Source organism: Microtus oregoni, unplaced genomic scaffold (assembly GCF_018167655.1).
Source record: "Microtus oregoni isolate MIOR12 unplaced genomic scaffold, Mior012 000083F_ref0000379, whole genome shotgun sequence".
NCBI lineage: Eukaryota > Metazoa > Chordata > Mammalia > Rodentia > Cricetidae > Microtus > Microtus oregoni.
Genome location: NW_024544543.1, coordinates 616,402 through 643,096, shown reverse-complemented (window position 1 = coordinate 643,096; position 26,695 = coordinate 616,402). Strand labels below are relative to the sequence as shown.

Here is a 26,695-nt window from a genome sequence, read left to right as displayed (position 1 = left end):
GAGTATAGGGAGAGGAACTGGAGTCCCACTCTGGGAAGCCTCTTTGGAGTGCTGTCTGCCCACACTTAGACGAGGCATAGATGCCCATGCTGCGAATGTCTTAGATGTCTTGGGAGCAGGTGAGTAATGTTCTAAAGGGGGAAGACAAGAAAAAGGGTTTCCTGGAGAGCAGGAGTGGGACTCCTGAGTGACAGTTTGGACAGAAGAAATCCAGCCACATGTTTTTCTCAGGTCCTCCATGAAAGATACTTGTTCAATAATACTCTCTCTCCTCCCTGCCCTTCTCAGCATTCAACCCTGAAATATCTGGTCTTGGGATGAACAGGATCCAGGAGTTCGTCACAATTCATAGTTAGGGGTAGGAGCGTTGTAAAGTTTAAGGTGTCTACAGAAGGGAAATTCAGCCTTGGGGAGCAGGAGGCCATCCATCATTTTTTGGAGCGTGGGGCATTGCTTCACTCCGGCTTGGCTGCTCCAAAGGGGTGGTGAGGGCAGTGATAACAAAAGCTGCAGAGCAATCCCTAACACCCACGGACCACATGCTCCCACTTCTCCTACGGTACCAAGCACTCATCCCTGAAGTGTCCGCTGGAACAAAGAGCCCTCTGTGTATCAGCAAACATGGACAGGGCTCCAAAGCTGTGACTCCTCTGTAGAATGGTTCCGTGAAAGAGTAGACAATTGCCTCTGAGTTAATTCCCACACCCTGGTCTTCCCAACAGGATCTGAACTCAAGGGGAAGCCAGCTCTGCTCATCCCAGGGAGCCAGACTTGTTGGAAGAATTAACTTCCAGTAGCTGCATGTCTGAGGTTGTGATACCCCTATGGGGTATCTTCTAAATCATTTTCTGGGCAATGAGAGAGGATTTATTGAACTATGTTAAACTATGGTTTCTGTAGGATATTAAGAGCTGAAATACATCATACCAGCTAGAGAAAGCCAGCTTTCAGTTGCTGGTCATTCTCAGGCCTAAGGGTCCTTACCACACCATCTGCTCCTTTGTATTTACCTCCCAATGTCATTCTTGTGTCTGGGACAATAGCCTGCTGCAGAGGTACGCTGGTTTAGGGCTGCAGGGACCCTTGGAGCTGCCCCCAGAGTAGGGCTGGCTGAGAAGCCTGTCAGCCACTTCTGCTTCAACACATGGCTGATGGGGAGATGCCATCACCAGAGCATCACGAATGTGCCAGTTATATAAAATAAACCCTGGATGGCAAGACTGCACACCAAGCAACTACTGTGTGTTTAACTACAACAACATTTGTGTGCATATTGAGCACAAAATGCAATCTATTAACCTCCGAGGCAAGGTACAGGGTCTTGGGAAGCTTGCTGAATGTTATGCTCCACAAGATATATACCAACATGGCTCACCCATTCTTCCTAACAAAGCACTTTTGATATACAGAGTCACGATAGCCCAAGTCAAGTCTATACCAATTTCTGTTGTTTTTTGTCCTCTCCCCCTCCACTACTGATATCCCCCATGCAGTGCAGGATGTCACTTTATAAAGCCCCTATTTGCAAGAGACATTCTATTCATGACTATAATCCCAAAGAAAAGTAGTTGCATCAAGCACCTTGTGCGCCCACCCCCTAGTTGCCTCACCTACCAGTTTATGAGTCAGTTTGACACAGGTGTCAGGTGCAAGGAACTTCATTGCTGCATCCTTCACTTCTCCTCTCACCAAGTTTTACACCGTGCTGGGGTCTAACAGCTGGTGGGAAGCCGGCCCACATGATCTCTGGCCATCCTGCAGGGTGGGTCTGCCTTCAGGTGTGAGCCTGGGTCTATCTCCAGCACCTTGTGTCTTTCAGCTCTTCCTCTAGCCTTTAAAATCCTAACCTTTTCTGCATTCTCTTCTCAATGCTGCCGTTATGAAAATAACACTGAGACCTTTCGTTGACTTCTTTCCTGTCTCCTGACTGCTCTAAAGAGCTGGCTTTTATCCCGTTCTTCCTTAGCCTTCCCGCATTCAGAGCACAGGTAGAATGGGACACAGACATGCCAGAGCCTCCCTCTGGCCAGTGCTGCGCTGTTGCCATCTCCTAGTGAGTGCTGTTAGTGTCTGGGGAACTCCTCTACGGATTCCTCTGGCATAGCGGTGGTAGGGCTGGTGTGTGAATCATACTGGATCTACTCTACCTGCCTGCATGCCTGGCACGGTGGATAAAGGGATATGTGGGCACTGAGCTCAGGGACCCAGCTCAGCTTAGCCCAGGGCAACAACATCAGACTTGACCGTGAATGCCACTTGGCCATTCCCCAAAATAGAATCTCTCCTCACACACACATTATTAGGTGTCGCTGATGTATCACCTTCAATAGACTATTAACTTCTGGCAGTTAGATTTGTCATCACTGTGGAGTCACTCTGCCTGCAAGGACAAATTATAGATCACTGGGGCTCGTTCCAAAGAGGTAGATGTTCTGAAATTGTCTCTTAAGTGGTGCTGGTGGCATGTGTGGAGTAAGTTGCATAGCCAAAGCACCCCTCTCATCGGATTTCCGGGCTTCCGTTCTTTGCTATAAGCTCCTGTTCATCACCATAAGCCACCTACTCTTCTCCCTCCAAATTCTTGTCACTCTGGCTCTTGCCTCTGGTCCCCAACACTCTCAGCTGCCCCAGGCCTGGCTGGCTAGCTCCTGCTTCCCAGACCCCGGGTCCCTTCAACCCCTCATCCTTTCTCCTGGTAGTCTTTCTATGAATCTCTTCAAGTAATTCTGCGTGTCTTCACTTCTGCTGGTGGTGATGGTCTAACCAGGAGTTACACTATTAAGAGAAGGTGGAGAGGCCAGTGTCTGAGAGTGGAGAGTGCGAAGGCTGGGGCTGTGACTCATCAGGACTCCATTCCCAGTTCCCTCCAGTGCCTTCTGTGCCACTTTGAAGAGTTAATGTTTGTGAGCCTCGCTTTCTTTAAATGGGGATAATACCACCCCCAAACACACACACACACACACACACACACACACACACACACACACCCTCTAAAGGACGAATCTTTGACTGAACACATGCCTAGAATGAATGTAGTTTGGGCTCCAGTCATCTCCTCTTTCCTTATATTCCACTGACTGCTGGCATCCCACCCAGAGCTTAAAACTGACAGCATGCTATTTAGATCAGTTTTCCCTAAAGCTCAGGCAGCCCACACCACCCTAGGATAATCCTTATCATGCTGGGTGCATATTCGTCTCTCTCCCGTTGCTCTTATCCAGGGTCCCCAGTTAGCTGCCACCTGATGCATCTGCATCCTCTGCTTGTCCCTTACTCCATGAGCATCCCGAATCTGCTGTGATTGCTTCTGCCTGTTGCCACCTTCCTTCTGACTCAGATGGCCTCAAGTTGCAAGCTAATTTGATGGGAAAAGGGTACAATAAAGTCTTTAAGCCTGACACCTTCCCTTCACCGAGGAAGCCAGCATCACCAGTTTTTCCTGTTCCTATGGGTTTTTAGTTAGATGCCTGGTGTGTTGGTAGCGGTACCAGAGCTCACTCTCCTCCCCGCACAGTCTCACCAAGTAGTTAAGGCTGGCCTTGAACTTGTCTCAGTCTTGTGGGATTACAAACATATGCTGTCACACCATGTCTTGTTTCTAGAAGGGATAGACCAAACTAGGCAGTGATTGGCCTTGGCAGTGGAACATACAGAGATTAGATTAGTAGTCAGTCACTCTTGCTGTAGAGACTCCACTCTCTGAGTCATGAGCGTAACCCATTTATGGGGTGCTTGCTCTGTGCTAGATGTTGTGATAAGAGCTATTTAATCAGATTCTCATTTGTTCTCCACAATAACACTATGACAATAGTGTCATTATGCCCGAGGGAAAAAATGAGGTAGCTAAATGAGGTAAGTCCCTTGATAAGGTTGCCTGGAGCTGAAGGGCCCTGGTTGCACCCCTTGTCTCCCTCTGGCGGTCGGTCTCTCTTAGCGTATCCTTGGCACTCCTATACCCTTGCCCCATGTCTCCCATCCCTCCCTCCTCAATACTCATTTCCTTCAGATCTCCATTCCACTTAGAAACGACCACGTCTCTATTGAGATGGTAAGCGCTGTGCTTTTTTCTCATGATGGCTTCATGCTGCAGGGGAGAAAGGTGTGCCCCCAAACGGCTAGTGTGTGCATAGTGTGTGCATAGTTTTCTGTGGTAGCAACTGGTGGTGACAGGGACAGAGGAACAGTATGGAAGGAAAGAGAAAAACATCCCAAAATCCAAATTAACTTCCTTTTTTGTTATTAATGAAAGGAAATTAAAATAAATGTTATATTTACTGTCATTTTCTGCAGCTCCTGGAAATGTGAAGTTTTTTATGTTATGTCAGCTGTTTCCCAGGATGCCAAGCTTGGGGAAACCTTAAGAGGATTCTTAAGACTGAATGTAGACAGATTCTCCATCACCAAGCACTCCTGAAGACCCTTGCTTCTCCAGTGAAGGCTTGAGGGGCCCCTTGTCTTCAGGATCTTCATTGTGACTCATTTTTGTTGTGACTCCTCCCCACCTCTTCCTGGGGCATGGGTTTTGTGGTGACATGAGACCTATGGGACCCAGAACAGGCTGTCACCTTAGTTTTCTACTCCCTGCTTTCCTCTTTAAGGTCAGAGAAAGTCCTCCAGAATGAGGTCATTTTTACCAGTGTAGGCAGGTAACATGAGGTTCCACCGGGCAGGCCCCACACTCTTGCCAAACTTCACACTACTCCAGCTCTGCTCAGGACTTCAGGTCCAATCATTAGGCCATTCTCTTTGGGATAGACTTGATCTCTGTAGCTCGACTTTCATGTGATAATTACAGGGGGACAGCATTTTTTTGCTTATGCATTCAACCATTCAAAGTGCACATAGCACTGGGCTAAGGATTAGGGGGGAGAGGTCAAAGCAGTGGACAAACAGCTACCTTCCAGTCCCTTACAGAGGTGCTAGTTTCCGTCTGTAATCCTGGATGTCCTTCTGGAAGGTGATGTCACTTTCCTCGATGGAAACAACCAGAGACATGGACATGGTAGGTAACTTGCCTCAAATCATACTGCAAGGAAGCAGTGGAGCCTGGACTCAAATCAGCTGCCCTTGTTCCCCCATTCCTAGACAATCAGAAGACAGCTGCAGGGGCCAGGGAGGTTGAGGAGGGAACTCATGTAGTCTAGACTGGAGAGAAGGCACCACTGGCGGATGAGTGGGTGCTGAGTGGACGTAAGGGTGGAAGGCATGGAAGAACAGAAGGCGTCTGACCTGAAGAACTACAAAATACCCTGGAGAGGGGTAGGGAATGGGGCCTTGTTTAGACCAGTAGACTTCTCAGTCGTGACGACACCACTCTCGTTATTCTCAGCACCCCTAACCTCACAATACAGGTAAGTTTCAGCGGAGTGTGGAGGTCTCAGGTTGCGTAGCAGAACTGGCGCTGAACCCAGGGCTCCCAGCAGGAGATCTCTCTTCGTGTTGCCAGCATGCGGGACAGGTTTCCCTGTTTAGAGTGCACGCATGACTCAAGGCTCAGGAGCCTCTTGGCTAGGTTATCAGATCTCGAAGGCACACATTCCAAAAGGCCAGAAGAACGGAACCAGGCTTCCCTAGAGAGGCGCAGCTCTCTCCACAGCAGTTTCCTTCTCTGAAGAGCGAAAGCGTCTCTTGGGTCTCAAGGTTTGTCCCAACTCCAGTGCATCTGAAACTCCCTGCCAAGTGCTAGAAGGGGCAGTGGGCAGGAACAAGAGCAGAGGCGGAGCACAGCGTGAGTGCTCACAGCCCATCCGTGCATCGGACATGCATTCCCAGAAAGAGAAGCTCATACAGTATTCCTCCCATCCCTTTCTTCTTCCCTCAGCTCTGGGAGAAGCCTGTTTTCTGGGCTGGAGAGAGCCACCCATTAATGACTACTTCAGCATTGATTGCAGGTCTGGCCAGAGCAGCTACTCAGTAGCACTGACTGCCTGTGTAAGAAATGACAGGGTTGGAGGGGTCCTTCCATGGCCTCATGCCCTGCCCTGCACACTCTGTGATGCCTCCCTGCTCCTCTGCCTCCATTCTGAATAGAGATCAGAAGTAGTTCCTGGGGTAATGGCTACTGTGCCAGCATCCTACTGGGACCCTTCACGTTGGTTTATGGATACAGATCACCATGCTTTTCCAGATTTCTGACCATTCAAATTCCTCTTGTCCCTTAACACAGAGTCTAGGGTCCATTTGCTTCAGAGGGCCTCCTATTTCCCGCAGAGGAGAATCCCTGGGCTGGGCCTGCCTGGTATATAACCTGTTCTGCATTGCAGGGAGTTTATAGCTCTCACCCCAGTGAGCACTGAGGACAAGAAACAAACAATCTACTCTCAGTCTCCTGGCACTGGGTGGTGGAAGACAATAAAAACCAAGTGGAAGACAGGTTTTTATTGGGAGGTGAGGAAATTTTGCTGGGTTATGGAATCCATTGGTGAACGGTTGAGCAACAGCATGTATGTGGTCTCAAAAGACAGTGCTGAATGACAAAAGAGAAGTTCTTTACAGTGCAGAAACCCGGCCAACATCACCTTACCCAGCTGATCCAGGCTCATCTCGTCAATTGTGATGAAGCTGTCTGAGGGCATGGCGCCACTTTTTCTTGCAAAAATGCATGATCTGAATCAACCCCCCCAGGAAATATCAGATGAGCATATCAGATGAGTCCAAATTAGGGAACACACTATTAAGTAAATGGCTTATACTCCTCTACAGAAACATAACCACTAACCCCAATTCACGATTCTCGATTAGAACCTTGGCCAGCATGTGCCCATGGGTTTGTTTTTTGTAAAGAATATTAGTGCAGCAGCTGACCAGAGTCAAATGAGGTCCATGCATTATATTACATGATGGTACACTGTCTTCATTTCCTGAATTTGAGCACCGTGGTTCTGTAATAAGCTGCCCTTGTGTTTTGGAAGTGCACACAGAACTAACTACTTACAGGAGTCAGAGGGTGCTGGACCTTCAGCTTACCCTCGAGCATGTTTAATAATAATGGCATGGTTGTAGGCATGTCTGTGAGAACCAGGGAGTGGCCAAGCAATGAGCAAGTGTGAACTCTGAAACCCGAGGGTGAAAGATGTGCAGGCGTGCTTTGTATCATTTCTAAGACTTTTCTGTATTCTAAGCTTAACACAAAATAGCCGGGTAGCTCCTATTTAATCTTCAAATATTCAGCTCACATTGTATTGCATATAGATAAAAGGCCATTAAAAGTAAAGAAAAATGTTGAAAACATAAAAGCCAACAATGACTGTGGCCAGTGTGAACAATATTCACTGTCCATTCCCCCTTTCTGTGCTCAAGCAGCCTGACTGATGTCTTAGTTAGGTTTTATTATTGCTGTGAGGAGACACCATGACCACGGCAACTCTTATAAAGACAATATTTTAATTGAGGGGGCTTTCTTACAATTCAGAGGTTCAGTCCATTATGGCAGGGAGCATGGCTGCACTCAGGCAGTCATGGAGCCCGAGAATTAGCCGAGTGTCCTACATCTTCCAGGCAACAGGAAGCTGACTGACTGTCACACTGAGTGAAGCTTGAGAAAAAGACCTCAAAGCCCGCCCCACAGTGACACACTTTCAAAAGAAGGTGTGCCCTCTAGCCTCAAGGTCTGGATTTAAGGCATGTGTCCAATGAGACCACACTTCCTCCAACAAGGCTACACCTCCTAATAATGTCATTCCCTATGAGCTTATGGGAGTCAGATACATTCAAACTATCACAACTACCCAGGCAGAAAGCAATATCACCACTGAATACATTGTGTGTGTGTTGTGCGTGTGCATATGCACATGCTGTCGCAGGTATTCTGCAGGCACTGTTCACCTGTTAATGAGGCAGTTTCTCTCAATGGCCAGAACTTGCCAAATAGGCTAATCTGAGTGGTTAGTAAACCCTTTGTTTCGGTCTCCCCAGCACTGGAATTACAGGTGTGCACCATAACACCTAGCTTTTTTGATCATGGGCTTTGGGGATTGAACTCTGGTCCTCATGGATACAAAGCAAGCAACCTTACTAAGCTACTATATTCCATTCTGGATGGAGAGGACATCTGTGAAAAAGGGACAGTGCACGTGTGTGTGTGTGTGTGTGTGTGTGTGTGTGTGTGTGTGTGTATAGTGTGAGAAGGGGAGAAGGGAAAGATCCCGAGTCATTAACAGTACCCCAGTATATAAACACCCCCACTCAGGCCAAGGTCACCTGAGATGAAGTCCACGAGAAACTGAATCAGGTCAGTCAGAGGGCCCACAGCAAAATTTAAGCTGTGGCAATTTTATGGAGAGCAATAAGACTTTGTATACATTTATCAGAAACAGAATATACAGATTATAGTGACAATTGCCAGGATCAATATAGTTGTAGTTGCCAGGATACAATGACAGTTACAAATTTTACAGGGTATACACAATTAATGTTGTAGCAGCAGGCCGCTTGGCCGCTTCTTCATTTCCTGGTCCCCCAGGCCCCCCAAAATAATCACACAGAAACTGTATTAATTAAATAACTGCTTGGCCCATTAGCTCTAGCTTATTGGCTAACTCTTACATATTAATTTAACCCATTTCTATTAATCTGTGTATCGCCACGTGGCAGTGGCTTACTGGCAAAGTTTTGGCATGTCTGATTCTGGCAACGGCTCCATGGCATCTCTCTGACTCCGCCCTTCTTTCTCCCAGCATACAGCCTAGCTTTCCCTGCCTAGTTCTGTTCTTTCCTGCCATAGGCTCAAAAATAGTTCTTTATTCATTAACCAATAAAATCAACACAGAGACAGAAGGAGCTCCAACACCATAATTTCTAAGACCAATTGTCCTGTCAAGCTTCCATGCTTCCTTGACTTCTGGGGGAACATACAGAGAAACACAAAGTAGCCTGAAAACTTCTCTACCTGAGGGAACACGTAGGTCTCTCAGGAACTGGAAGACTCATTGTTACCCAGGAGTCATGGACTCTAACCTGAAAAACCTATGGCATATGCCTCTCAAGTCAGCTAGGCCTGGCCAGCTCCATGATTCCCTGCACCAGCTCAGAAGTCCCAGCCTTGAACCAGCTCTCAGCTTTGCCTGCTGCTGACATTCATCTAGGTTGAGGTCTGTAAAGCCAAGTGTAGCCCTGAGTGGATAATAAAGTCCCAGACTGAAGAGAAAAACAGGGAAACAGCACTCTAAAACTGGGGTGGTAGGTTACTCTGCTAGGGCCAGGAAGGAGCTGGAAGCTCTGCCTGAGGCAGGACATGTTGTGGGAATTGGCAGGTCAGTTCCTGCGGGCAGTCTCCATGCTTCAGAGAGGTCTGCTGCCACCTGCTAACCTCCAGATAAATTGTGACAATACCTGCTTCGCATCCCAGTAGGCACGGGGACAACCTTTCATTGGAGCCCTAATTTGAACAAGGCAAAGGCAAAGGCAGGTGTGAATATGGATGTTGTCTACACTGTGCGGGCTGAAACACTCAGTTTGGGCTGGCTTAGGGACTTGGATGTCACACAGATAGGAATCTCCCTAGCACCTAGTTGAGCACTAGGGAGACAATACACTGCTCCAGAGGGTTGGAACCTCACTAGTCTTTTCCCATGGGCTTTGCTTTGCATACACTGAGCGCCTACGGAAGTCTGTAAGCTTGCTCACGGTCTTAGTGTTTCTTCTGGTGCTGTGATAAAATACTCTGATATAGAGAAGTCAGAAGCTTGCAGCAGCTGCGCAGTAGAGAGATGGGTGTGTACTGTTGCTCAGCTCCCTCTAGACACTTCAGGATCTGTGCCAGGGAATGGTGTGACCCATAGTGAGGGAGTCTTCCTGAGAAAGATAACAGCCCCTGCATGGAAGCCTCTCTCCCAGATGACTCATGATCCTCCCTCGTTGACAGCACCAACACCACATTTGCCTTATCTCTGCACTCTCCACATCTTTAAACACACCACTCCTTTGCAGGTGATGATAGAAGACAAGGGAGAATGTTCTAGAAAGATGGTGTCCTAATGCTTTAGACAAGAATTTGTCCTCATGAGGAGATGTAGCTTTTATTTCTAGCCCAGTTTCACTCTGATGTCTGTTTCTGGACAGAACAAGATGTAAGGCCGCTGGCATTCCTCATCCCATTTCTCTGCTCAGCAGACCTTCCCAAGCTCAGGCGTGAATCTGTGGGGGTGAAATGCCAGGCAGAGCCACCCCAGGAAGCAGCCCAATGGGACCAGAGTTCTTTTTGCTTTCACTGCTCCAAGTGGGTCTTTCTCACACTCAGCATCTCTCAACTTTTGCCACCCCTGTCACAGTAAATCTCTTCCTGTTGTGGATGTAGTAAGCTGTTATTCTGAGAAGAAACACATAATGGGATATTAAAGGACTCATGGATCTCCTCATTCATGCTCAGAAAATATTATTACAATGTAACAAGGTCTGAATAGCATGAATTTATTACTATGATTTAACATTTCTAGCACGTGAGTTAAAAACGCCCCCTCCATAAATAACCATCCTTGGAAAACACAGAAAATTTACACAGTTTACCATTGTCCAATGCTACATAAATCCAACTAGCTAAAATCTCTCAGAGAAGAAGGTTTTGAAAAAGTGAGGGTTCACTTCATCTCACATGGTCTCCCTCATCTCGGCATCCTACTGGCCACCCCAAGACCTAAAGCTAGCAAGGGTGGAGAGAAGGAGAAGGAGGGGCAGCACCCAGGAAAACCAAAGAGGGGGCATCCAGGTGGAAGTCCAGTGTGAACAATTGTTTGGGTGGTGGTGCCATCCTGGGGCCAGCCAATCAGTTGATAGACTACAGAAAAGGGGAGGAATCAGTTCTCAAATGGGGCTGGTCTGGGCGGCCACTGCTCGTGCTTCTCTAGCACCAACACAGCTCCCTGCTTGCACCCTTTTGGTTGCTCCATCTTCCAAAGAGACATGTCTCAGTGCCCAACTCGCGTTCTTGAGAACTTCGAGCTCATTTTGACTTTTCCCCTTGGTCTCCATTCTAGGGCTAGGTCAGCAGAATAGGCATAAAACCTGTAGGTGGTCTTCTCACCATCTTTACAAGGAATTTCATGAACTGATATGTCTGAAGCTCAGAAGGTATCAATAACTCACCTGGATATCTATTTCACAAATGGTGAGGCCAACTTTTCCAAAATAGCACGTTAGTTTGGAACTTTAATAAGAAAACAGTATCCAGTAAGATACAGCATAATGAGGTGGTCCATCACAACCTATTGATACTGCAACATGATGCTTATATACAGAGCTCATGCTTGAGAGCTGCACAATCAAGTTACACACAAAAGTGACAAAAAATCCAACAAAATTCAAAATGTCTTAGGTAAGTTTATATTCTACATTGGACCACATTCACAGCTATTCTTGACCAAATGTGGCCTATGGGCTATGGTTTGGATACGTCTGTAAGGCTTACTATAGCCAGGAGCACATGCCAGGAACATAAGGACGAGATCACAAAGTGGTGAGAGCTTAGAGAGTTTCAAGTTATTCACCCAGAAGGACTTGGAAAGAGAAGTGCATCACTGGGGCGTGCCTGACAGAAGGGAGCTGCAGTGGGGAGTAGAGAGAAGATAATGCAGGTGGATGAGGCAGAAGAGGGGCATGGGACCAAAGACTGAGAGCCTAATGTGCTGCTCTAGGGCTGTGCTCCTTGTCCTGTAATACCTGGGAAGTTCTTTGGATTTTTAAGTACGGAAGTGATAAATCCTAAATTTGGGAGAAAATAATTCCTACTGTATATTCGGCCCTGGGGAGGGAAAAATAGAGGTGTCCCAAAGCCCATCATCTCCAATCTCCAGTTCTATCTGCTGGCTCTCCTTCTCTGTTTCATTGAGAGAACTGCATGCAACCTGGAATGGTACCAAGGCTGCAAAGGACTTAGGCTCGTTTCCTGTCCATCCTTTCCCTGTTCTTGTGTGCTTACCAACCCCTCTGATAGCAGTGATGGAGAGCTCACAATATGCCAGGAACCATGCTGCATTTGGAGGAATTAGTGATGAATAAGAGTGGCCATCTTACTCTAGTCAGCTTAGTGTGTAGTCTAAAGGAGGAATCGGGAAAGGGAACAGACATTAGAGCACAAATCGTTTATGAGAGGCTGAAGTAGGGTGTACAGTTGGCAAAGGCTGTCACAGTGCCCTCGGGAACTCATGGTTCAGAGCGCCTGGAACAAGTGCAGAGGGAAAGATCTGCAAGAGTGGGAGTCTAGAGACTGCAGCGAGTCAAATCATAAAGTCTGGAGCTGTAGGCGAACAGACATCCGAGAGCCACAGAAAACTTAACTTTCCACCAGGGTGGTAAGAAGACCCTGGTAGCTTCAAGGATGATAGCAGGGATGAAGTGGTACTATGTGCTGGGCTGAGCACACTGCATCAGCTCACACAACCCTTAAAATAACACTAAGAGGAAGTCCTAACAGGATCACTGGTGAAGACAAGAGTGAGGCATCCTAAGGTGTATGCAGGCCCTCTGGGGCTGACATCTCAGAGAAGTACTGGTAGACATGGGGAAGTTGGTGGGATTGGAAAGTAGAAGATGGCCTTGATAGTTTGGATATTTGACTCAAAACAGGAAAGAAAAGTAGAAAAGAGCAGTGACCCCCCCACACCCACCTGAGTTTGAACCACTCCATACTATCTGATGACCTTGGTGAATCTTGTTAAACCTCACTTTTATTATTGAGTGAAAAAAAAAAAAGCTCAAATCTTTTGTGTGCATACATGTATATTTGTGTGCAGTTTCACCCCACAAAGGATTCAAGATGGGTTATGAGGAAAACCCTTATGCTGAAATCAATTTTAAACTCTGAAAAGAACCTTGCCTCCTACAGATCTGATGAGATACAGATAGCAAACTGTCTATAGCAAATGCTTTGGGAGCAGCCAAGCTTTAATGAACTTTACTTCATAAGGCCAATGCTTTCTATTCTCTTCCCATTACAAAGTGGGTTTATATATTCTGTCCTGGGTAACTGTTACTCCAGATTACCAACCCACAATGGCATAATTTTTGCCCTCTCAAGTTCTTCCTACCAACAATATTTTCTGTGTCCTTTGTTGGTACCCCTATATACTCCATTTGTGAAATTAGTTTGCTCATGTTTTATAATCAATTTTTATTAAAAATACATTTTTCATGCAGTATATTCTGGTCACAGTTTCCTTTCCTCAAGTCTTCCCCAATCCTTCCCATTTCATTACTAACCCAAATCTACACTCTTTCTTTCTCTCATTAGAAAACAGTCAACAACAACAAAATTAAAACACAAACCCCAAACAAACCAGAACAACAACAACAAAAAATAGGAGCTGAAGAAAAAGCAAAGAGAAACACACACACACACACACACACACACACACACACACACACACAGAGACACACACAGAGAGAAAACCCATGAACACAAAGTAGGAAATTAAAATAAAAGCAAAAGACCTGTAAAATTCAAAAAAGAAAGCCCAGAGAAAATATTATTAGAAACTCTCCAAATATACCAGTTTTGAGTTGGGTATAGGACCTTTCCTTAAGTGTGGTTTGGATATGCCCAATGAAACTCTTTTGGGGAAAACTGTTTTTCTCCTGCAAGAGGTTATCAATTGAAGATAGCTTCTGGGTTGGAGATGGGGCTTGCATATACTTCTTTCAGCTCTAGGACCCATCTGGTTCAGACCTGTTCTGTGCATGCTGCTTCAGTGTCCTGTGTGCACTGGTCTTGTTAATTTCGAGGGCTGTGTTTCCTTGGTGCCCTCCATCCCCTCTAGGTATTTCTGCCTCCTCTTCATACTCTGAACCTGTGGGATTTGAGAAAGATGTCCTGGTTAGGACTGAGTGTTCTGAGGTCCCTCACACTCTGTACATTTTGCAGCTGCCAGTCTTTATTAGCTCCCATCTGCTGCAGAATGAAGCTTCTCTGATGATGGCTGAGTAAGACACTGATCTATGAGTATAGCAAAATGTCATTAGGAGTCTTTTTATTGCAGTAGTATTTGGTTTTCCCCTAGGTCCATGGTCTTAGGTTTATTGGTCACTCGAGCAATGTCAGGTATGGATTCCATCTCACAAAGGCCTTAAATCTTACCAGATAGTGGTTGGTTACTCCCGTAACTTTTGTGCCACCAGTGTGTCAGCATGTCATATAGGCAGAACACCATTGTAGTTAAAAGGCCTTGAAGGTGAGTTGATATTTATTTTTCCCCTTTTGTATCATACAAAGTATGTTGCAATATTATGAACACTAGCCAATAGGGATAAAGAATCTAGGTAGCTTAACTTCTCTGTGTTTGGTGAGTTTATGTAGGTGTTATCTTTAGCAATATGGCCTTACCATCAGTTTGTGGGGAGCAATCAATATGCTTGGCAATAGCCTGGTTTGTTTGGCAGTTTTCATGGTGCCCATTTAGCCAACAACTTAATTAAATGTAATGCACTTCTGCCACTGGAGGTTTCATTTGGTGGTGAGAGATACAAAGTTGGGGTTTTATCTCCCCCATTATTTGGTGATCCCATTTAGATTTCGTGAGTGTGTGTGTGTGTAAGAACCTTCTACTATAGGTTTCCATATGACCCCTCATATGTGAATTTTCAAATTAAGCACAGATGCAAGTGTGTTGGATGCACAGATATACCAATGAGAGAGTCCTTCCCTCTTCACACAACTAACCAAGGTTACCACAACTTGACACAGTGATTTCCAGTTCTGAGTGTAGAAGTGATGCTGTGGGAGGCCTGTGAAGCTTTCACCTGCTGAAATGTGGGGTGCTCCTTTGCTGCTTCCCGAATAACAACAACTTGTTGATGGAGAGAGGGTCCTTTGTTTGTTCTGGCCGCCTGGCTAGCTTAAACCCAAAATAACCACACAGAAACTGTATTAATTAAATTACTGCTTGGCCCATTAGCTCTAGCCTCTTATTGGCTAACTCTCACATCTTGGTTTAACCCATTTCTATTAATCTGTATATCACCACGAGGTCGTGGCTTACCAGGAAAGATTCAGCATGTCTGACCTGGTGGCTCCATGGTGACTCTCTCTTTACTTTCTTCTTCCCAGAATTCAGTTCTGTCTTCTCTGCTTACCTAAATTCTGCCCTATCAGGTCAAGCAGTTTCTTTCTTGATTAACCAATGAAAGCAACACATAAACAGAAGGACCTCCTACACCAACAACTGTTCGTGGATTACCTTCTACCTATGTGGATTTCAATGTAATGGTATCATACCATATGTGGTCTTTTATGACCACTTGTTTTCATTCAGCTTCATGTTTTCAAGTTGAATCTATTTGGTAGTGTGTATTCATTTCCTTTCATTACCAAGTAATATTCTGGCATATGGAGATACCATAATTTGTTTATCTGTTAATTGGTTGATGAACAGTTGAGTTGTTTCTACATCTTTTCATTTCTCTTGGAAATATACAGGTATGAACTTGCTGGGTCATTTTTGAACTGTTTGACATTTTCAACCTGCCAGGTGATTTTTCTCAAGTGAATGCACATTAATTTACATTCCCATCAGCAATGTATGAGGACTAATGAATACATCTTTGCCTCAGAAGTCCTTTCCTTCACTGTCCTTGACACTAATGGGGCCTACCACCTTGCTCACTCTCCTTGACATCCTTCTATGAGAGAGCTGGCCAAAGCAATTTCTGACCTATCTCTACTTCTGATCTTTCTCTTGAAGGCCTTGTTATTCACCAGTCAGTGTTACTCGTTTCTTTTGGTATACATTCGTCCTCAGGAATTGAAGTCTTTCTATTTAGTCCCTAGCACATGAGTCAGTTGTCCTGTGGATGAGTTGCCACAAGATCCAGACTTAGGAAGAATTATTAGGAAACTTGATGACAGTAGTATATCAAATACTCTCTCCAGACTTGTAAGCACTAGAGGGACAAGGTGGCAGTAATGAAGTTCTAGTCTCTCTGTTGCCTGTGACAACATTGTGAAAACTGGTATCTCTGTATCATGTCTTACCTGCTTTGGCAGACAAGAAGTCTCAACAGGACACAGAACATGGATAGGGAATGAATAGCCTCAATCCCAATTCACCTAAGAGCAGCACGAATTACTGGCTGAGATGCAACCTCCAACATCTCCAAGCAGTTGCTGTGTGGGTTAAATGAGAATGCTACCTACAAGCCTCACTCAGTATTTAGCAGACACTGGATAGGTGTTATTTTACTTATCTTTTCAGATCTTGTCTCCTCTGAAAGAGAACACCACTAATGCTAGAGGAATATTTAATAAGTAACCTCAAAGTATCTCAGGTTTTCCATTGAGTGAAGGTTAAAATCCATCGTCTGATATTTAGCGTGCCCTTATTTGGGCCACCGTCTAATTCCACCTGAATGCTGAGATTACAGGTGTAATCCCTGGTTCTTCACTATAGATCTCTATCATGGTTTCATAGCTCATGCTGTTAACCACTTTCCCAGAGACGGCAATAGTGCCTAATGTGTAAAGTGAGTATCTCTCAAGTGCCCAAGAACACTGATGAAGATCTGAGCACCAGTGTTAGGATTGGCAGCTCAGAACAATGGAGCTGTGCCCCTTGGCAATATAAGGGATGGATCATTCCTACTGATCTCCAAGGACCAACCAACTGGTTTCCTGCCTCTACAACTCCTCATTTCCTTTTGGTCACTGTCCTGGAGAAGAAGTCTTTACTAGAGATATTATTTAGAGAAGCCATTCTGGAAATGCATGCTTGTTTCCCCCTAGGCATGTCATTTTGGATAGTTTTAGATAGCCTCCCATGGCCTCCACTTCTGCAGGTGAGACGTCCATACAGTAGCATCAGTCCTTGAGGGCTACCAACTGACAATGACCCCAAGGAGGACATACATGGTTCACTCCTAAGAGACAGAAATGGAATGCTCAGTTATAGATGGAATTCTTAAAAATGCTTTTCTTGGAAAAGTCCACAAAGGCAGATACTGTGCTGTAGAGAGGATATGAACCTGGTGGCCAGATCTGTCTCTGCCAGGATGTGGGATATCAGACAAGTTACTTAAAAACAAGCAAGCAAGCAAACTAACAACACTTTCTTCTGTAAAGCAAAAGGATGGATTAAACAGGCTCCTGGGTCCATCCTGGTCACAGAGGATATAATAATATAATGGACTTACAGTGGTACAGGCAGGAGAGGCTGCAGACTAGTTCTGGACTACATGTTTGGTTTGCGTATGTCTACTTCAAAATTCAAGCATTGCTAATGTGACACTGTTAATAGGGTGGGGGGGGGGTTAGGTGACAGACAACCTGGGCTAGTTCGTTGATAGTCATAAGGCCCTTATAAAAGGAGGTTTGTGTCAGCATTAGGGTAATCTGCTAGTTAAGTCGTGAGCCATATAAGGATAAAGATAGCTGCCCTCTGGATGACGCAGTACAGACAGACAGTACCCGCATCCTAGACCTAGCCTACAGAAATATAGAAACAAATTCCTGGCTTTAATAAATAACCAAGTTTCAGGCATTTTGTTGCAGCAGCATTGATGGGTTAGGAGAAGGAGCTTATCCAGTTCTTAGTGTGTTTGTGGTAAGGATGACAGGGAAGGAAAATATTTACAAAGCTGAAGCCTGAGAGGTAAGACGCCCCACCCCCACCAAGTGGAGCAGAAATGTCAAGAAGCCACGCAATGGGTCACTAATCTATGAAGCTGGTTCTCTAGCTGTCTGCTTATCCGTCCTCTCAAGATAAGGACCGTTTTACATATGCTCAGCCTTCTCCTCATACTCACAGGTATCTTTTTGACAATTGAGCAAACTGCTTACTTATTTCATTTCTGGTGTGAGAAAGGGCTGATGATTCTGCTCCTCTACCTGAGTCTCTGAGGGGCAGCTGCTCAGAGTTCTTGCTCAATGGGGGTGACAGGCTGGTCTGAAGGAAGGGAGCAAGTCAGGGTTTTTGGCTGTTTTGGGGGAACACAAGGGTGTGATTTGGAACTATGAATCTGTGCAAACCGTGGCTTGGATTCTTCAAGAACCTAACACCCACCAGGCAGGGTCACAAGTTCTATCTTTCTTGCTGATATGCTAAGGAGATGGACTCAGAAGTGTGCTTAGATTGAATTGTCCATTCCAGCAGCTACAGAACCTATTGAGTCCTGACGTCCTGGTGATGGGAACGGCATGGAGCTGCACTGGGAACACCAGCTGAGATATGGCACACTATTTCCATTTTTTTCAAATGGCCATGCACCCCTGTTGTCCCAACAAGTGACAAGGAGATAATAGTACTTACATAATTTGGGGTTATGCTCTTGCTCTAAAGCTATGGTTATAGCTGTAGATCAGGTGCAAGGGGAGAATTCATTATCAAAATCACAAGAGGAAGATAGCCATATAGACTGTTTATCAACTTACCACAAACATTTGCCAATGTTAAAAATAATATACCTTTAGCCAACTGTAGTGACTTCTTTCAGGCCCTTTTCCTTCCCAGAAAACCTCTAAGATAAACCTCGTGCTGATGTAGAGCCAGTAAAAAGTGATTTGATGGGTGGGAGACAGTCAGGCCTTCTTTGGGACACCTAAAATGCTCTGGATGAGTCCCCACTGTGGGCCAGGTCTGAAGAGACACATGTGCCTCTTGAAAGGTGGAAGGGGGATGGGTACAAAAGGTATTCCTTGATTAATCAAGCACTTGAACCTCACTTAGGGAGTCCAGTGGACACACTCCGATTCCATTTTACAACACTGATTAGTTTTTTCTCACAGGGTGGCAGTTTGCAAGGTGGGCAATACCTTAGCTGTGGCATTCACAGTGTGTGTGCAGCCTTGCTTTGAGGAAACACCTAGGAGCCAGTCACTGAAGGGAACTTTATCAGGAGAGGTCACATGGCTCCTATTTTCTTCCCATTCTTCCATGGGACAGGCTGCAATTAGCTCATGCCCAAATACTTTGCAACAACATATACATCTCGAAGTAAATTTAATAGAGATTAAAATGTTAACATATATCATTCAATTAATAACAAAGACACTAGTATATATATATATATATATATATATATATATATATATATATATATATTCCCTTCCTACCACCCTCGTACCAATACCAAAAAAAAAAAAAGCTGGCAGGGTATAGAAACTGTTAATTGATTTTTTTTTCCTTTTACAAACTTCCCATGTTTTTAAGGCACAGAAGCAATTAAATTCCATTCACTGGTATGGCATCCCCCCAAAACCTTTAACTTTTAGGCAAACAAGCTTCTTAAAGAGATCATATTCCATTTCTCATTCTTCTGGAGACACATACTTTGGAGTAGCATGAACACCAATGCCCAGAACAAGTGACTATGGTTATAGCAAGTCTAAGAAAATAGGTAAGTTGTGACACACAGGAAAGAGAGAAGATGGTTCTGGAAACCTAACTGCCATTTCTGCCACTCCAAAGACGTATCCTAAAGGTATTTTGAAATAGAACAAGTTTATTTTAGTTACTCTCAGGGTGATTTTGAAAATTTGAATCTGCAGTGAACTGTCAACTTCCAGAGGGAACGACTATAGTAATTAGTCTTGCCCTTGTATTTGCCTCAGATGAAGAGTATGGAATTGAGAGTCTCGAAGGGAAAGGAAACTGGGTAGACTCAACAGGACTGAGCTTGGACTGGAGAGGAAAGATTTAGATCTAGGCAAATAAGGATGCTCAGCTGAGCTTTCCTAGACTTGGTGCACCCTGGGGCAGTCATCCTTAGGGAGTGAAGCAGGGGCAGAGGAAAACTGCCAACTACAGCCACTAGGTACCACTCTTTCTGTAGTGCCGTCTTCCTCTGACACACCTATGGAGGAAGAACACACGGATACCCAGAATTGGAGTCAACAAGAAACATCCTCATGAGACACTGGAGGGATGGTTGTCTGGACACAGGTAGATTTCCCCAGGCAGCCATTCCCACATAAGGTTTAATACCACAGTCTGGTTGGAAACTTCCCTCTAACCATTGAGCTTTTTAGTGTAAGGGGCAGCAATGGTCATGTTGATGACCATTATGACTCACATGTACTGGGTCCCAAGTAGTGGTGATACTAGGGTTACTAACTCCAATATCAGAATGAACAGTCACTCTCAGTGAGGAGAGAAAGAATGAAGGAAGAACCCTTCTGAAGTGGATACTTTCCTAATGTAAGGACAGAGCCAACATTTTGTAGCAGTAAATTGAAAACCCTCTTAAAATGATACTAGATATTCACGGTGTCGGGTATGCAGAAAATATCCTAAATTTCTAATCTCTGTTTGCCATAGAAAAGATTCTATCCCTAAGCCCACCTCCTGTAGCCTGTTTCTTGATTAGTTGGACAAAATACACCCTGATTTGTTAGGATGATTTCTGTATTCAACACTTAAGAGGATGCCAGTAGGACAGGTCCCTGTGAAAGGAGAGACTTGGCTGCTTTGCAGTTAAGTAATTTAACATCCTACATCAGCATGTAAAGGAACCCAAATATTTCCTATGGAAATTCTGCAGCATGTTCTTCAGAGTCATATGAAAAATATGTCTTCCAGAATCTGATTCTCCTCCAGGTCTTCAGGGCTCCTGCGCGTCCCCACTTTCTTCCAGATAGATTTCTGAGGGCTAGGTCGGAAAGCACTCCACACTCCTGCTGCTCTGGAGGGATGGTGATGAGATTTGGGAGCAGAATTTGGGCTGAGAGACTGAACCAAATCCAGCAGAGATGCCTCATACCTGTAAGACAGCCCAGACAAAACAGGACCAATTAGAACATGAGAAACCAAAAGGCCCTCAGAGGTACCCAGGGCAAGGGTTTGACCACAGATCCCACCATGGGGAAACTTAAGGGAAAAATTCCCAAGGAGGGGTTTGAGAACAAGGCCCCTGTTACTGTCTGTAAGGTTTACTCTTCTACTGACCCCACCAGCCCTTTTTAACTTAGGAAGAGAGACTGTAGAAGAGGAAGAACAGTCTTGAGAACAGGGATGATATTGCTTATGTCAAACTAGCCTGCAGCAGGCAGGGGCTCCGTCACCACGGTGTGCAAGTTTTTCTGTTGCATGACAGAGAAGCTGAAGAATTCTACATGTTCTTCATGACTTGGAAGTGATAAAGTACTTCTTGTATGGGACAGATTTGATCTCTAAGAGAAGTACTTATAATGTTTATCCACTGAGCAAAGGGGTCTTTGATATATTTGTACTAATTTTCCTATTTATGGGTAAGGAAACTGAGATCCAGAAAGATGAGTCAAGTGATTTGAACCAAGACCTGGTATAGGAGGTCCTTCTGTCTTTGTGTTGCTTTCATTGGTTAATAAAGAAACTGCTTTGGGCCTGTTGATAGAGCAGAACTTAGGTAGGCAGGGAAGACAGAACTGAATGCTGGGAGAAAGAAGGGCAGAGTCAGGGAGATGCCATGGAACTGCTGCCAGAGTGAGACATGCTGAATCTGTCCCGGTAAGCCACTGTCACGTGGCGATATACAGATTAATAGAAATGTGTTAAATCAAGATGTGAGAGTTAGCCAATAAGAGGCTAGAGCTAATGGGCCAAGCAGTGATTTAATTAATACAATTTCTGTGTGGTTATTTTGGGGCTAAACTAGCTGGGCTTCTCCTTCTCCCTTCACTCTTACAATCCATCTTTAGTTTCAGGAATACCATTGCTCTCTCAATCTCTTCCCACATTCTTTTTAAAAGAAAAGGACGCACATAGTGTAAGAAGAATAGTGTAAGACAAACAATTGGATTTTAATTATGCTCCCATTCTTCTCTTAGATAACTATTACTCATCCTGCTAGAGATGAACTAGAACCTTCAGAAAAGCCATCCTTAACTCCACAATCTAATGTCAGATCACAAAGCTGAATTTTAGTTCATAATTCTTTGCTCTTTTCTTTCACAGCATTGGCCATAACTTATAGAATCTAATTTGTACGAGTCTGTCTGACATGTTTCCTCATCTGATTGGAAACGGTGAGGACAAGAACCAAATGGATTTGTCTTGCCATCGTATCCTTAATGACAAGCACTTTGTAAACAATGTGTCAAATTACATTGTTCTATTTTCTTAAACATTTTAATTGTTCAAACAATTAAACGAGTCAGAACATAATGGCTCAGTCCTCTAATCCCAGCACTTGCGAGGCAGAGGCAAAAGTATTTCATGCCAGTCTAGTCTCTATAGAGTGAGTCTCAAGTCACTCAGGGCTATCACATGGCTACATAGAGAGATTCTGTTTCAAAGGTAAAGAAAGGATATGTTTACATTTATAAAAATTATAAAAAGATAAAGAGATAAAGGGTAGCAATGTGATGAGGATGTAGGGCTCTCTTCTTCACAGTCAGGGGAACTGCAAACTGGGGTAGCCACTATGGATATCAGTGTAATAAATTCTTAAAAAGTTAAAAAATAGATCTACCATATGACTCAACTATACGACTCTTTGGCCCAAAGGACTACGTTCTACAACAGAGATACTAGCTTGGACACCCAGCCATTGTGGTCGTTTGTATAGGAATGGCTTCCATAGACTCGTGTGCATGAATGTTTGGCCCATAGGGAATGGTACTATTAGTGGTGTGGCCTTGTTGGAGTGGGTATGGTCTTGTTGGATGAAGTGTGTTACTGTGGATGTGGGCTTTGAGGACTTATAAGCTCAAGTCTGGCCAATGTGACAGTTTTTCTTTCTGCTGCTTGAGGATCAAGATGTAGGACTCAGCTTCTTCTCCAGCACCATGTCTGTCTGAATGCTGCCATGTCCCAACAGGATGATAATGGACTAAGCCTCTGAACTGTAAGCCAGCCCCAATGAAATATTTTCCTTTACAAGAGTTGCCATGTGGCTAGTGGTGGCACACGCCTTTAATCCCAGTACAGAGGCAGAGGCAGGCGGACCTGTGTGAGTTCAAGGCCAGCCTAGTCTACAGAGCAAGTTCCAGGACAGGCTTCAGAGCTACACAGAGAAATCCTGTCTCAAAAGCCAAAACAAACAAACATACAAAAAACCCCAAACAAACAAACAAAACCCTGAAACAAACAAACAAACAAACAAACAAAAAAAAAACCAACACACAGACACACAAAATAAGAGTTGCCATGGTCATGCTGTCTCTTTTAACAATAGAAACCTAAAAAAAGACCGTCATGCTTATTGTTTCTATAGTCAAAATAGCTAGAGAATGGAAACAGTCTAAAGGTCCATAAATCAATGAATGGATAATAAAACTGTAGTACACATACACAATGGAATACTATTCAGTTCTAAAGAAAAATGAAATAATGAAAATTTCAGGTAAATAAATAGAGCTACAAAATATTACACCGAGTAAGATAACCCAGACCTAGAAAGACAAACACTTAGCCAAGTTATGAATACACAACTTGGAGTAAGTGTGGAAGATAGGAAAGTAGATGGGGACCACTGGAGGAGGGAGGAAGAAAGAGCTCTAGGTGGGTGGATAACAGGACTCAGGAGGGTAAAGAGGTGGGAAGCCACAAATAACATTAAAACATTTGAAAAAGCCATAGGGAAACTATTACTTTACAAGCTTTCTAACACACACACACACACACACACACACACACACACACACAGAGAGAGAGAGAGAGAGAGAGAGAGAGAGAGAGAGAGAGAGAGAGAACTTTAGTTGGGTTGGAGTTACAATTCACAGAGGGATAATGATCTCTCCAGGGGCCATAAACTATCCAACAGAAATCACACTGCCAGGCAAGGGCTTTTCTAGTTGTTGGTTAGGGGTTCTAAAGGACCCCCAAAACAATATTGCCATTGCTCTTGGCTGCTTGAGGATAGGACCCTATTGCTGAAGACATTACATACTTTTGTCACAGGACTTGGAGAAACCAAGGTAGCACTGGCCTGGTAGCCTCCTCCCTGAGGACTAGCTCTCATGGTGTTATGCAGCTGCTGGAAGATAAAAGGTCCCAGAAAATATTCACACAACCCTGAGAAATTTTGGTGCAAAGCTGCTCTAAACCCCACAGGAAGCACATTCAACATAAGTCCTGCTGGGTATTTATTCCTAACAAAGGGGTTCTGTGCCTTATTCTGAGTGGTCAGAGGTTAGCCTTATGTTCTCATGCATGGTCGGCTAACTGAAAAAGACACATCTGTTAAGCAAATGTAACTTTTGAGAGTGGAATCGACCTTGTGCACATACTTTTGTCTTAGAAAACACTGACTGGGGGAGAGATTTTTGCTAGATGGTATCTTCATTAATTTATTTAAAGATGGAAATTTATTTGTTTCATTTAACTCCACGATAGAGAAGATTTTACGTTTTACTTATCTTTCCTACATTCTGGATCTGACAGAAATATTGTACCCCTGAACTAGCAGCAATATGCTTGTCTGCACAAGGCCCACATGAAGCCATAACGGTTGATGTGCTAGCAAGGATGGGGAAGCTTCACAAGTCCCCACTCCTACTTGAAGAGCCACAGGCAGTCCTACTTAGGTAGAATCTGGGTTTTCTCCCCTCATGAAAAGCCCCTTGACAGCTTTCTCATGTCCATATAGTTATCCGTAAATCCATATACAGATGGGCATCACTACCAGAATCAGTAGGTTGCTGTGTATGTGTGTGTTTAACAATAATAAATATAGAAGAAGAGGACATGAATTTGAGAGGGGCATATAAGGGACATGGTAGGAGTTAGAGAAATAAGAAGAAAAGGAAGGGGTGAATATGATATAAATACAGTGTACTCATATATGAAATTCTCAAATAATAATATAAAAAGTATGTTTACATTACAAAAATTCAAATATATAAAATTATATAAAGAAAAGCCCTTTCAGTATCCAATTTCTCCATTCAAATGTCACTCCTATTCCCTGTATCAAAAGCCAGTGCTAACAGTCTAGTGCTTAAGATTCTATATACACCGACAGTGCTTAGTGCAATGCCTGGCCTCTAGTTATTGCTCCATAGTACAGCTATTTCTTTATTTGCTATTATGTTGTTTAATTGTTTTTATGAAGAAGGAGAAATTCAGTCACAGTCCAGCTGGCGGCCTTGGTGAGCTCCCAATAGATCAGCCCCACTGTCTCCGTGGGTGGGCGCACCCCTTGTGGTCCTGACTTCTTTGCTCATGTTCTCCCTCCTTCTGCTCCTCATTGGGATATTGGGAGCTCAGTTCGGTGCTCCAGTGTGGGTCTGTTTCTATCTCCATCTATCGCCAGATGAAGGTTCTATGGTGATATGCAAGATATTCATCAGTATGGCTATAGGATAGGGTTATTTCAGGTTCCCTATCCTCAGCTGCCCCAGGAACTAACTGGGGACATCGCCCTGGGCACCTGGAAGCCCTTCTAGGTCCAAGTCTCTTGCCAACCCTAAGATGGCTCCCTTAATTAAGATATGTGCTTCCCTGCTCCCCTATCCAACCTTCCTTTATCCCAATCATCCCGTTTCCCCAAGTTCCCCCCATCCTCCCCTTCTCACTTTTCTCTCCCCATCTCCCCTTACTCCCCTCCCACCCCACCCCCAAGATCCCAATTTTTTGCCCGGCAATCTTGTCTACTTCCCATAACCAGGAGGATAGCTATATGTTTTTCTTTGGGTTCACCTTCTTACTTAGCTTCTTTAGGATTTCAAATTATAGACTCAATGACCTTTATTTATGGCTAGAAACCAATTATGAGTGAGTACATCCCATGTTCATCTTTTTGGGTCTGGGTTACCTCACTCAGGATAGTGTTTTCTATTTCTATCCATTTGCATGCAAAATTTGAGAAGTCATTGTTTTTTACTGCTGAGTAGTACTCTAATGTGTATATATTCCACACTTTCTTCATCCATTCTTCCATTGAAGGGCATCTAGGTTGTTTCCAGGTTCTGGGGATAAAACTGGACTCTCTGAATATGGCGGACAGTGAGGGCTGCTGAGAAGCCAAGGAAAATGGCACTGGGTTTTGATCCTACTTCATGTTCTGGCTTTGTGGGAGCCTAGCCAGTTTGGATGGTCACCTTCCTAGACTAGGATGGAGGGGGGAGGACTTTGGACTTTCCACAGGGCAGGGAACCCTGACTGCTCTTCAGACTGGAGAGGGAGGGGGAGAAGAGTGGGGGGAGGGGGAGAGAAGTAAGAGGAGGGGGAGGGAAATGGGAGGCTGGGAGGAGGCAGAAATTTTTTTTTTCAATAAAAAAAAAGAAAAAAAAGAAGGAGAAATTCAAAGAAAGGATAGTTATAGGATCTGAAAAACAAAATGAAACACCCCAAACAACTCCAGTTAATAGAGACATTAAAAGCTATTATAACAAATTACTTCATGAATAAGCAGAGAGAAAGGACCAGAGACAAAACATAGGTATACTTATTCAAGATACTGACTAATCATTTGTATGGGAGAATTTTCTGAATAGAAAAATCCTGATAAATACCTAAGTAAAAAGAAAAACTGGGAAATGACGCAAGATATTACAAATAATTATTTATAATAATAGATATCACAAAATGGACTACTTTCCTTCAAAGGAAAAATACTTGCAAGGAAAAATGAAAAATATTAACAACTTGGTGCAAAAATGGGCAAAAAAAGCCATTCTTTATAGAAAATAAAATTCCAAGTCTGGAGATAAAGCTCAGTTGGCATAGTGCTTGTGTGGGGATGCATGAGGTGCTGACATTGATTGCCACTGCTACATAACCAGTTACATCAGACACACCTCTAATCCCAGCACTCTGGAAATGAAGCGCTGACTTTGATTGATTGCCACTGCTACATA

General features: G+C 44.2%; 1 protein-coding gene across 4 annotated transcripts in view; it reads right to left on the bottom strand.

The window, feature by feature from the left end:
* Nucleotides 1-19,040: 19,040 nt before the first annotated feature.
* The window catches only part of LOC121441907 (protein hinderin-like), a 247,357-nt gene continuing 239,702 nt past the window's right edge, over nt 19,041-26,695 (bottom strand). For all 4 annotated transcript variants that reach the window (XM_041643315.1, XM_041643316.1, XM_041643317.1 and 1 more), the window contains one exon: nt 19,041-20,676. In XM_041643315.1, coding sequence (XP_041499249.1) covers nt 20,472-20,676 — 205 coding nt within the window. In that variant the 3' untranslated portion in view covers nt 19,041-20,471. The remainder of the gene's footprint in view (nt 20,677-26,695) is intronic.